General features: G+C 42.8%; 1 protein-coding gene across 1 annotated transcript in view; it reads right to left on the reverse strand.

Moving 5' to 3' along the window:
* The window catches only part of LOC120930591, a 55,132-nt gene extending 43,444 nt beyond the window's left edge, over window positions 1–11,688 (reverse strand). Inside the window, exons 1-3 of the mRNA XM_040341766.1 lie at window positions 11,643–11,688; window positions 9,140–9,505; window positions 4,540–4,613 (exon numbers count right to left, since the gene is read on the reverse strand). Coding sequence (XP_040197700.1) covers window positions 4,540–4,613; window positions 9,140–9,505; window positions 11,643–11,688 — 486 coding nt within the window. The remainder of the gene's footprint in view (window positions 1–4,539; window positions 4,614–9,139; window positions 9,506–11,642) is intronic.
* Between the last annotated feature and the right edge of the window lie 2,289 nt (window positions 11,689–13,977).

Here is a 13,977-nt window from a genome sequence, read left to right on the forward strand (position 1 = left end):
ACCGGATTCGAAAACAAATAGTCTCTTTTCGAATAGAATTTGTTTTCGAATTAGATTCGAATTTTTTTTTTTTTTTTTTTTCGAATTCCGATCAAATTTTTATTTTATTTTTTTCGAATTCCGATCGAATTTCGTCCGCGGGAATCGAAAATGTTTGTTCGGATTCGGTAAATTCATTAATATTGCAATTCGGGAATTCGTATGTATCCGAATGTCCGAATAATGAAAAATGTGTCCGAATTTCGCTACGTCGCCGCTAGTCTAGTTTCCCGTCGCAAAGTTAGTCGTCGTTTTGGGTGCCTTAACTTTAGTCGGCAAACGTATTGCTGTCTAAAGTATGGCCGTCGTTCCCGCGTCGAAATTTAAAATTTCACGTCGTTTGCGTAACACGTCCGGGAATACGGAAGTACGCTACGCACGTCGCCGATCGCAAAAATGACGTCAAAGCACGGCGGGAATTTTGAAACGGAGCATGCGCAGTAGGTCCGGTGCGGGAGCGTGCCTAATTTAAATTGTACCCGCCCATTCGATTTGGACCGCCTTGCGCCGGACGTATTTACGATACACCGCCGCAAGTTTTCAGGTAAGTGCTTTGTGGATCGGGCACTAAAACTGAAAACTTGCGGCGGTGTAACGTAAACGGCCTTAGTTACACGGGCGCAATTGTACCTGAATCTGGCCCAATAATCCTCTACAGAGCCCTGACACTACTGAACACCTTTGGGATGAATTGAAACATGTGAGCCATATCTTCTTGTCCAGCATCAGTACTTCACCTCACAAATTCTCGTTTAGCTGAATGGAAACAAATTCCAGAAAAACACTCCAAAATGAAAATTCTTCCCAGAAACGTGAAGTCTGTTATAGTTACAGAGTGGTGGCCAACTCTATAATAAAAGTCAAGGTCATGGAATGGGCAACAAGCATAGGGGTGATGGTTATATGGATAAAAGCTATTTGCAAAGAGTTACTTTAACCATTTAAGGACCCCTTCACACCAATATACGTCGGCAGAATGTCACGGCTGGGCACAATCACGTACCTGTACGTGTCTCTTTAAGCCCAGCCACGAGGTCGCGAGCGTGCCGCCGGCGGCGCGCTCGCCACCCGGTCCGAAGCTCCATGACCGCGCCCGCGGACCCGATCGCCACCGGTGTCCCGCAATCAGTCACAAGAGGTGAAGAACGGGGAGAGGTGAGTGTAAACACACCTTCCCTGTTCTTCACAGTGGCAGTGTCATTGATCGTCTGTTCCCTGATATAAGGAAAGACGATCAGTGACGTCACACGTCCAGCCCCGCCCCCTACAGTTGGAAACACTTATAAGGTCACACTTAAACCCTTCAGTGCCCCCCTAGTGGTTAACTCCTAAACTGCAATTGTCATTTTCACAGTAATCAGTGCATTTTTTAAAGCAATTTTCGCTGTGAAAATGACAATGGTCCCAAAAATGTGTCAAAAGTGTCCGTTGTGTCCGCCATAATGTCGCAGTCATGAAAAAAATCGCTGATCGCCGCCATTAGTAGTAAAATAAAAATAATTAATAAAAATGCAATAAAACTATCCCCTATTTTGTAGACGCTATAAATTTTGCGCAAACCAATCGATAAACGCTTATTGCGATTTTTTTTTATACCAAAAATAGGTAGAAGAATACGTATCGGCCTAAACTGAGGAAAAAAATGTTTTTTATATGTTTTTGGGGGATATTTATTATAGCAAAAAGTAAAAAATATTGCATTTTTTTTCAAAATTTTCGCTATATTTTTGTTTATAGCGCAAAAAATAAAAACCGCAGAGGTGATCAAATACCACCAAAAGAAAGGACAATTTGTGGGGAAAAAAGGACGCCAATTTTGTTTGGGAACCACGTCGCACGACCGCGCAATTGTCAGTTAAAGCGACGCAGTGCGGAATCGCAAAAAGGGGCAAGGTCCTTAACCTGCATAATGGTCCGGGGCTTAAGTGGTTAAGTTTATGCAAAGAGTCAATATTTACATTATTGACCCTTCTTTTTCAAAACTACAGAAATTCCCCCTGACATGCTGTCAATCAACTTCTGGGACAGATCCTAACAAATGGCAGCCCATTCTTGTATAAACAATATTTGGAGTTTGTGAGAATTTGTGTTTTTTTTTTGTTCACCCGCCTCTTGAGGATTGACCACAAGTTCTCAATGGGATTAAGGTCTGGGGAGTTTCCTGGTCATGGACCCAAAATTTCCATGTTTTGTTCCCTAAGTTGCTTAGTTATTATTATTGCCGTATGACAAGGTGCTCCATCATGCTGGAAAAGCCATTGTTCCTCACCCAAACTATTCTTGGATGGTTGGGAGAAGTTGCTTTCAGAGGATGTTTTCGTAACATTCTTTATTCATGGCTGTGTTCTTAGGTAAAATTGTGAATGAGCCGACTCCCTCGGCTGAGACGTAACCTCACACATGATTTGTTTCAGGTTTCTTTACTGTTGGCATGACACAAGACTGATGGTTGCGCTCACCTTTTCTTCTCCGGACAAGGTTGGAAAAGGGAATTTGTCAGAGAAAATTACTTTACCCCGGTCCTCAGCAGTCCAATCCCTGTATCTTTTGCAGAATATTAGTCTGTGTAATGGTCACCACCGTTTACGACCTTCCATCCCATCCACGACAGCTCATCTGACACTCCAACTGCCCAACAGACATCAGACATCCCAGAATAACGAGACTTGCTCCATTACTGGTTTCAAAATGAAGACAATTTTTATGGTTTCTTCTCAGCTTATATACCGTACAAGGCATTAAAGGAACAATCAACTCCCCACCCACACACTAAGGCTAATTACTAACCATTCTAGACAGGTCGGCGCCAGCCTATAATGATCACTGCACATTCCTTCATTAACAGCATAACAACCAAAACATCATCATACACTGAGTTCCCTAGGCAGACGTTCCGTCTCCGCATACAGCTTGACACCTATTCACACCTCTGAGCATCACTAGGCTGTAGACAGTGTTATCACACAATTAAAGGCCTTTCAAGAGCCAGCCTTATACAATGGTTAATGGAATATCTTAGGAGTCTATGCAATAAACACCTTTCACAAGGACAATGAAATGTCTTCCAGGCCCTGACTCAATTAGCATGTCACTAGTCAGGGCTAATCATAGAATGAGTCACCACATTGAACAACAACTTGTGATATCTCAAGACATCCTACAAACATGATTTATTATTAATGTCCCATCTCATGTAATACATGAATTATGATTCACTTGCCACCCCATGCCCAAAGGGCACAGGGTGGACTCAGACCCAAGAGTTATCAGTGACGCTGACACAGGAGTATCCCTCATCCTCACAAAGTCTCTGGGTGTCCCGGGTCATTCCGTTACAGTCTGTCCCTGATATTTTTCCTGGACATAAGTGGCTTCTTTACTGTCCTTCTCGACACCAGGCCATCCTCCAAAAGTCTTCTCCTCATTATATGTGCAGATGCCTCCATACCTGCCTGCTGCCATTCCTGAGAAAGCTCTGCACTAGTGGTGCCCCCGATCCCGCAGCAAAATCAACTGTAGGAAACGGTCCTGGGGCTTCTTGCTTGATTATCTTGGGCGCCCTGAAAGCCTTCTTTACAAATGAAGTGGAAATGTTTTTTTTTATGGGATTAAAGGGGTTGTAAGGGATTTTTTTTCCCCTAAATAGCTTCCTTTACCTTAGTGCAGTCCTCCTTCACTTACCTCATCCTTCTATTTTGCTTTTAAATATCCTTATTTTTTCTGAGAAATCCTCACTTCCTGTTCTTCTGTCTGTAACTCCACATCGTAATGCGAGGCTTTCTCCCTGGTGTGGAGAAAGCCTCTTGAGGGGGGGGCAGGAGTGTCAGAAGGCCCACTAACACACAGCTCCTTTCTCTGTCTGCAAAGTAGAGAGTGTCCTGACCCTCCTGCTCGCCCCCTCCCCCCTCAAGAGGCTTTCTTCACACCAGGGAGAAAGCCTCGCATTACTGTGTGGAGTTACAGACAGAAGAACAGGAAGTGAGGATTTCTCAGAAGAAATAAGGACATTTAAAAAGCAAAATGGAAGGATGGGGTAAGTGAAGGAGGACTGCACTAAGGTAAAGGAAGCTATTTAGGGGAAAAACAAATGTTTCCTTTACAACCCCTTTAAGTTCACTTTCATGGCAAACAGGGACTTTGCAATTACTTGCAATTCATCTGATTACTCTTTATAACATTCTGGAGTATATGCAAATTGCCACCAAAAAAACTGAGGCAGCAGACGTTGTGAAAATTAATATTTTTTTCATTCTCAAAACTTTTGACCACAGATGGATGGATAGAAAGATACTGTAGATTGGTAGATATATAGATGATATACCTTTTTACGCTTAAAATCCACAAGCTTTTGAGATAGATAGATAGATAGATAGATAGATAGATAGATAGATAGATAGATAGATAGATAGATAGATAGATAGATAGATAGATACTTTTTTTTTCACTTAAAATTCACTTTTTGATGTCACCACTTTTGATCACATAGATGGTAGCCAGTACTAAAAGTAAAAGACTTAGGAATGCTTTGAGCCCGACATAAACCGCAAGAATTTTAGCATGATACCACGTATTCCCTGTAAGACAGAAACAAAAATAAATGTCATTTGAGACCTTTTTATATTGATGAGCTTATTAAAGTGGAGGTTCACCCGAAAAGTAAATTTTTAACATTAGATTGATGCTCATTTTGTCAAGGGGAATCGGGTGTTTTTTTTAAATCGAAGTAGTACTTACCTTTTAGAGAGCGATCTTCTCCGCCGCTTCCGGGTATGGGCTGCGGGACTGGGCGTTCCTATTTGATTGACAGGCTTCCGACAGGCTTCCGACGGTCGCATACATCGCGTCACGATTTTCCGAAAGTAACCAAACGTCGGTGCGCAGGCGCCGTATAGAGCCGCACCAACGTTCGGCTTCTTTCGGCTACTCGTGACGCGGATGTATGCGACCGTCGGAAGCCTGTCGGAAGCCTGTCAATCAAATAGGAACGCCCAGTCCCGCAGCCCATACCCGGAAGCGGCGGAGAAGATCGCTCTCTACAATGGTAAGTACAGCTTCGATTTTAAAAAAACCTACCCGATTCCCTTTGACAAAATGAGCATCAATCTAAGGTTAAAAATTTTTTTTCGGGTGAACTCCCGCTTTAATGTAACATAGTTCTGCATCACCACCTTCTAACATTTTAATTTGATTCGTCCTCACTGTGTGATTGGTCCCCCCCAAAGTCGCCATATCTGGTGCTCCATCAGTTGCAGACACTCTGATGTCATCACATACAAAACAGGACCAGCAGCATTGTATATGAGGGAGTGGAGGGCCCGACCACTTTGGAGGAAAGAGAAGAGCACCGGATTCCAGGGAAATCAGACAAGTAAGTTTATTTGCTTTTTAACCACTTAAACCCCCTACCAAAATGCAGCTAAAGGACCAGGCCCCTTTTTGCAAATCGGCACTGCGTCGCTTTAACAGACAATTGCGCGGTCGTGCGACGTGGCTTCCAAACAAAATTGGCGTCTTTTTTTCCCCCACAAATAGAGCTTTCTTTTGGTGGTATTTGATCACCTCTGCGGTTTTTATTTTTTGAAAAAAATGCAATATTTTTTACTATTTGCTATAATAAATATCCCCCAAAAATATATAAAAAAACATTTTTTTCCTCAGTTTAGCCCGATACGTATTCTTCTGCATATTTTTGGTAAAAAAAATTGCAATACGTGTTTATCGGTTGGTTTGCGCAAAATTTATAGCGTTTACAAAATAGGTGATAGTTTTATTGCATTTTTATTATTTTTTTATTTTTTTTACTACTAATGGTGGCGATCAGCGATTTTTTTCGTGACTGTGACATTATGGCAGACACTTCCGACAATTTTGACACATTTTTGGGACCATTGTAATTTTCACAGCAAAAAATGCATTTAAAATGCATTGTTTACTGTGAAAATGACAATTGCAGTTTGGGAGTTAACAACAGGGGGCGCTGATGGGGTTGTGTGTGACCTGAAGTGTGTTTATAACTGTAGGGGGGTGTGGCTGTAGGTGTGACATCATCGATTGTGTCCCCCTATAAAAGGGATCACACGATCGATGACGCCGCCACAGTGAAGAACGGGGAAGTTGTGTTTACATACTGCTCTCCCCGTTCTTCAGCTCCGGGGACCGATCACGGGACTCCAGCGGCAATCGGGTCCGCGGGTCCCGCGGTCACGGTCACGGAGCTTCGGACCGGGTCGCGGGAGCGATATACGTCGGCAGAATGGCACGGCTGGGCACATCAACGTATATCGTCGTGCAGCGGTCCTTAAGTGGTTAATGATACCCTAAAAATAAGCATTTAACCCTAACATTACAGGAGGAGGCCCGTGGCAATGGTGACTTTAGATTTTTTTTCCTGGAGTTCAGTTTTAATATCAAACAAGTCTTTTGCATTCATAACTGAAGCATAGTAAACTGTGTTTACTGTTCTTCAGTTTGTAAATGAACCAGAAGACGCTCAGCACAGAGCACTTCCCATTCATTCACTATTCAGTGCAGCTGGGGCTGCAGAGAAAGGTAATGGGGAATCTCAGTCCCTTTCTCTGTCTCAAAGTAAGAAATAAGGGGTCCGCTTAGACTCCTTTTAATTCACCAAAGCTCCCCAATGGCGTTCCTAAACAAGTATTTAAAAAAATAAAATAATATTGCAAAAAAAAATATTTAATAAAACTAATAAAAAAATACTGATACCATCCACTGCTCTACTTACAAAGTCCATTAATCTACTGACTGACACCATCCACTATCCTAATGACACCAACCTCTACAGTATATATAATATACACACAGACACATGCCTTTTTAAGTTCTGGGGTGCACACCCTAATGCAATAGGCTGTGCACACCTATGAAACCACTACACACCGTGGAAGATACTGCATTTCAAGTTCTAGCTCCAGTATGGAATGGACTCCACTCAAAACATTTAAAAGAGTCCTAATCGAAGGAATGCTAAAACACACCGAACACATATGAATGTACACTATATCATCAAAAGTATTGAGACAAATGCCTTTACACGCGCATGAACTTTAATGGCACCCCAGTCTTAGTCCGTAGGGTTCAATATTGAGTTGGCCCCGCCCTTTTCAGCTATAACAGCTTCACCTCTTCTGGGAAGGCCGTCCACAATGTTTAGGAGTGTGTCTATGGGAATGTTTGACCATTCTTCCAGAAGTGCATTTGTGAGGTCAGGCACTGACTTTGGACAAGAAGACCTGGCTTGCAGCCTTCGCTCTAATTCATCCCAAAGGTATTCTATCAGGTTGGGGTCAGGACTCTGTACAGGCCACTCAAGTTCCTCCACCACAAACTCGCGCATCCATGTCTTTTATGGACCTTGCTTTGTGCACTGGTCCAAATCATTCGGTGGAGGGGAGATTATGACTTTATGGACTTGTGTCTTTCTTCAACCTCACCTACTACGTAACTATGTTATTATGATGTGGGTTTGTTTTTCAGGGGTTGGTCTTGGCCCCTTAGTTCCAGGGAAGTGAACACTTAAAGCTGAGGTTCACCCATGGAGAACACATTTTCCCCTTAGATTAATGCTCGTTTTGTCTAGGGGAATCGGCTAGTTGTTTTAAAATATGATCCGTTATTACCGTTTACGAGATGCATCTTCTCCGCCGCTTCCGGGTATGGGCTGCGGGACTGGGCGTTCCTTCTTGATTGACAGTCTTCCGAGAGGCTTCCGACGGTCGCATCCATCACGTCACGATTTTCCGAAAGAAGCCAAACATCGGTGAGCAGACGCAGTATAGAGCCGCACCGACGTTCGGCTTCTTTCGGCTACTAGTGACGCGATGGATGCGACCGTCGGAAGCCTCTCGAAAGACTGTCAATCAAGAAGGAACGCCCGCTCCCGAAGACCCATACCCGGAAGCGACGGAGAGGATGCATCTCAAAAATGGGTAAGTACGGATCATATTTTAAAACAAATAGCCGATTCCCCTAGACAAAACGAGCATCCAGCTATGGGGAAAAGAGAAAAAAAAAACAAATGGGTGAACTCCCGCTTTAAGACATCAGCATACCAAGACATTTTGGACAATTTTATGCTCCCAACTTTGTGGAAACAATTTGGGGGAGGCCCCTTCCTGTTCCAATATGACTGCGCACCAGTGCACAAAGCAAGGTTCATAAAGACATGGGTGAGCGAGTTTGTGGTGGAGGAACGTTTGCCTTTAGAACCACTTTAAAATAGACAGCATAATTAATGATGGAAAGAAAAGCAGTAATCATTCCCCACATGTGCTTTTGGCTGCATGATCTCTAAATACAAATAGGTAGATTCACAAAGAGTTAGGCCGGCTTATCAGTAGATAAGCCGACCTAACTCTGAATCTACGCTGGCGTTTGTTTAAGTGTATTCTCAAACAGGGATACACTTAAACAAAGCTAAGATAGGCCGGCTTGCGCCGTTCTATCTTAGCTTGCAATGTTTCTGATGGCCGCTAGATGGCGCTTCCATTGCGGCCGGCGTAGATTATGTAAATGAGGGGATACGCCGATTCACAAATGTACGCCAGGCCTACACCGTCGCATTACGTCGTTTCCGTAAGGCCTTAGGCGGCCTAAAGTTATTCCACCTATGACGTGGAATAACAATGTTAAAGTATGGCCGCCGTTCCCGCCGCAAGGTTCGAAATTTTTGCGTCGTTTGCGTAAGTCGTCCGCGAATCGGGAGTTACGTCGTTTACGTCCACGTCAAAATCAATAGGCCCGTACGACCTACTTAGCTGCAATGCGCACTGGGAAATGTAGTCGCCCGGCGCATGCGCAGTGTCAAAAAACTTCAAAAACGTGAGGTCAAGCCTCATTTCCATACAACACGCCCCCCTCCAAGTCATTTGAATTAGGCGCCCTTACGTATTTTAGGCTACACCGCCGTAGATTAGCAGGTAAGTAGATTGTGAATCACTACTAGCCTAACTAATTTACGGCGGTGTAGCCTAAAAAGGCTAGGCTAGGAAGCCCTAAAGTTAGGCCATTGTGTGTGAATCTACCTAAGAGTTTTTCTTGTTTTGAACAATACCCTTTGACATTTATGACAGTCAGTATCTACCTTTAACCAATAAATGTGTTCCGGCACCATCCTCTAAGATTGTCACTGTGAGGCCCGGATGTCTTTCGGTAGCCAAGCATCGTCTTATGATGACTCGGCAGTAGAAGGTGGTGTTATCTGGCCCATGGAAGTCTTCCAGAAGAAGATTGGACCCATCCACCAATCTGGTCTTTCCCCTGTAATCTGGGTGTATGTAGTCCGGGTTTGGATGGTAGATGTAGCTCTCTCTTGGGTCTCCGATCATCCAGTAGACTTCTGTCCTTAAAATAATCCTCTTCTCTTGTACAGTGAAGCTGCAATTGATTGTTGTGGGATGATGGAATTCAACTTCCTCCGGCTGGATGATGTTTAAGGAATTTGTTTTATCTAACAGTTAAGAACAAAAGTTAATAACAACACCCTTGTGCATTGTTCAGTTAAAGCAGAGTTCCGTCTGAATTTTTTTTATTAAAAGTCAGCAGCTACAAATACTGCAGCTGCTGACTTAAAAAATAAGAACACTTACCTATCCAGGGTGTCCGCGATGTCCTTACCCAACCCGTCCCTTGGCTCTGGGTGGAGGCGCCGGCACCTTAAGTAAGGGAATCTAGAAGTGAAGCCTTGCGGCTTCACAGCCTGTTTCCCTACTGTGCATGCTGACTTCTGGGACCGGTGTGTCTCCCAGAAGACATTGGGGCGGGGGGCGGATATGGAGTAGATCGCTGCGGATACTGTAGCGATCTTTTTCGCCGGAAGTGGGAGTAAATACCTGTATTAGACAGGTATCTGCTCCCCCTCCACCTTAAAGGTGCCAAATGGGGGGGAGGAATCCGGACAGCAGAAGCTCCATTTCTGGGTGGAACTCCGCTTTAAAGCATATCTAAGTCTGTTTTGTTTTCAGACTTCAGGACATGTATTACATTTCTGGCTGGATTTTATTCCTATCTTACTGGCCATACAGATTTTCAAATGAATGTTCATATGTACATTTGTACAAACATTCTTATCAGTCCATGAATGTCATCCAAAAGTACTTTTTTTTTTATTGGATTTTAACATTGGATTTTGGAGTGAGTAGACTTTTCCAAATGGAGTCCATATTCACTGTAATACACACAATCGGAAATTTACGACAAGAAAGGTTCGATGTGAGCTTTTGGTTGGAAATTCCGACCGTTTAGTAGGTCCCATCGGACATTTTCTGGTTCTCAAACTTTCTGACGTAATCGGAAATTACGATCATCTGTATGCAATTGAGACGCACAAAAATTCTACGCATTCTCGGAATCATTACACTTCATTTTTCTTGGCTCGTTGTAGTGTTGTACGTCATCACGTTCTTGATGTTCTGAATTTCCGACAACATAAATTTGACCCCACTAGCCGTTAGAAAATGTAATGAATATTCCCAATATTAAAATAAAAAACTAAATTCTACTTGTTTATGGCCAACTTTAGACAGTGGTCACCACAGTTGGCGTTCCTATAGATTATACAATTTTATTTCCTTCCACCACGGGTAGATAGATTGACTTCAGTACAACCAGGATGCCCATAGGTTTATCTCAGCCAGCCCCTGCTGCACCAGCCGAGATTTGATATATCTATGGCCGGCTTTTCGTGGACAACTGTACAATTTTAGATTTCCTATAATTTCCTGCCTCAGTGACAACAACCATTAGTATAAATTGAGAGGGAAAATCTCCCCAACAAGGACAAAGACAGAAATAAACACCTGACATTCCTAAAATGGAATTGACATTTTTGGCTAGAGATAAACAGAGAAAATTAAGAAATTAAGAAAATGTAATTGATAGTGAAACTTCACCCCTTTTACATTTTTCCATACCTGCTTACCTTCTACCGGTAACCCTTCCCACTCCAGACTATACCTTGCTCTAATGTGACCCCATGCATCCCAGCCTCTCCTCTGTCCCAGTGACCCTGTGCACTTCAGCCTGCTCCTTGCTCCAGTGTGACCCCCCCATGCACCCCAGCCAGTACCCTACACCAGTAGCCCTGTGTCCTTCAGCCTACTGATTGCTTCAGCCTGTGTGCCCAGGATCCCTGTGCTCTGAGGCCCCGTACACACGACCAAGTTTCTCGGCAGAATTCAGCCAGAAACTCGGTCGGAGCTGTATTCTGCCGAGAAACCCGGCCGTGTCTACACTTTCTGCCGAGGAAGCCGACGAGGATCTCGGCGAGGAAATAGAGAACATGTTCTCTATTTCCTCGTTGTTTAATGGGAAATTTCGGCTCGCCGAGATCCTCGACGGCTTCACAAGGAACTCGACGAGCAAAACAATGTGTTTTGCCCGTTGAGTTCCTCGGACGTGTGTACGGGGCCTGAGACACTATTCTCTGCCTATTCATGCTTAATCATCAGTAGCTGTCTGCTTGAGTGAGTCTGAGGATGGCAACCTGAGAGCCATCAGCAGCCAAACTCATCTCCACCACCAGGATCTCTGGTGAAGACCAGGCAAAGTCTTGAACCCTACACCTAGGCCCTTCTATGGGCTCTCACTTTCGCTAATCAAGTAGGCATTCTGAACTCCCTGTGTCTCTTCCATGACTTCCACCGCTGTCTGCCCCAGCTTCTATAACCAAAACCTGGTTAGCTAGTCTTCCCCCTAGTGGGGACAGATTCCCATCTGTGACACCCATCGCAGATATGTAATAAATAATACCAATAGGAATAAGTAATAATGACAATTTTGCTAATAATGAAGTCATTTTTATACATATTTACAGTAGAATTATAATGAATGTTATTCCATTTTACTTTACATATTTTATTATATTTGCTCTAAATTTAATACATGACAAAGGATTCACAGAGCGCTACTGGTTAGCTAAAGAGACAGCCTAGCTGTAGTCATGTCCTTTCAGACACTCTGGGCTTGATTTACTTAAGCTGAAGAGTGCAAAATCAGGTGCAGCTCTGCATAGAAAAACATAAAGCAGATCGCGCTAATATATATGACAAGCTATCTGCAAAACCAGTGAATCAAATTGAATGACAGCATATGCAGTAAGCTGTGACAAATATGACTATACTTGTGAAAAATATATATATAGTCCTTATTGAAAAACATATAACTCATGAAGGAAAAAGATGTATATAAAAATAATATTGATAAATAAGTCTTATAAATGAGCCAGAAGTCCACCATGCAGAAGGTTCAAATTAAAGATGTCCCCAGTGCAGGATAAATTAAACATCCCAGGAAAGGTGATGAGAAAGGCACTTCCACCAAAGACAAACACTGCCTCTTACCGAATTTTATTGGTCTCTGTTTAAGGAGACCAGATACAGCATGTAATAATGTGATTTAAACAGGTGTTCCCACAGGTTTGTCCAACTCAGAGCTCCCAGAATCGATCAACCATCTCAGCCAACCCAGGGTAAGTATATGCAAATAGAAGAGGGACTCACGTAGTGTAAAATCCTCACGATTTAATAGAAGTAAAAAAGGTATGCACTTACAACACATTCGATCAGTCAAGGCATCCAATAAACAAACAAGCCGGCCAGCTCTAAAAACGAACGACCGTATCTTCCGGGTTCAAGCGAAATGCGCGGTGACGTCAGAACGTCGCCTCCCTATGTTTCATCGCAAGGGGACATGGTCACGGGATACGGGCGGCGTTCTGAATCAGCAAATTTATACAGAAGTCACATGATGCAGCCTCGATGTGGGTCGCACACCGCTGTACTCCCGCCATCTTAACTGCTGGAAAAAGCGCTGTGAACAAAGGGAATTGAACACCAGCGCAACATCGTCAAATCGCAGGATAAGGGCAAACAAATCCAAAACGACCAATAACATTGCTCGTTTTGGATTTGTTTGCCCTTATCCTGCGATTCGACGATGTTGCGCTGGTGTTCAATTCCCTTTGTTAATGTTATTGGTCGTTTTGGATTTGTTTGCCCTTATCATGCGATTCGACGATGTTGCACTGGTGTTCAATCTGAGTTGGACAAACCTGTGGGAACACCTGTTTGAATCACATCATTACATGCTGTATCTGGTCTCCTTAAACAGAGACCAAAAAAATTTGGTAAGAGGCAGTGTTTGTCTTTGGTGGAAGTGCCTTTCTCATCACCTTTCCTGGGATGTTTCATTTATCCTGCACTGGGGACATCTTTAATTTGAACCTTCTGCATGGTGGACTTCTGGCTCATTTATAAGACTTATTTATCAATATTATTTTTATATACATCTTTTTCCTTCATGAGTTATATGTTTTTCACTAAGGACTATATATATATTTTTCACCAAGTATAGTCATATTTGTCACAGCTTACTGCATATGCTGTCATTCAATTTGATTCACTGGTTTTGCAGATAGCTTGTCATATATATTAGCGCAATCTGCTTTCTGTTTTTGTATCTGTTTGGTGTGGTATAACACTTTTTGGTCGCAGCTTTTTCACCTTATTTTCACATTTAGAACGAGTGCAATACATTTTTTTCACCACCTTGCATAGAAACCAATCAGCTTCCAGGTTTTATTGTCAAAGTTTAATTGAAACAGCTGAATTTAGAAGCTGGTTGGCTACCATGCACAGCTGCACCAGATTTTGCACTCTATAGTTTTACTAAATCAACCCCTCTGACACTAACTGTAACCTCAGACAGAACTGTAGAGAAGGAGGGCAGCAAGATGAGGAGTCACTGCTCTCATTTACTTGTGTAAATTTCAGCTTTAGCTACTGAGCCCTGTAAGCAACTGAATTTTTATAACATTAGATAATGAGAAACTGGAATGCAAAATTTCACATGTAACTAATAAAATATATATATATATATATATATATATATATATATATATATATATATATATATATATATACA

The sequence above is a fragment of the Rana temporaria genome, chromosome 3 (assembly GCF_905171775.1).
Source record: "Rana temporaria chromosome 3, aRanTem1.1, whole genome shotgun sequence".
Classification (NCBI taxonomy): Eukaryota; Metazoa; Chordata; class Amphibia; order Anura; family Ranidae; genus Rana; species Rana temporaria.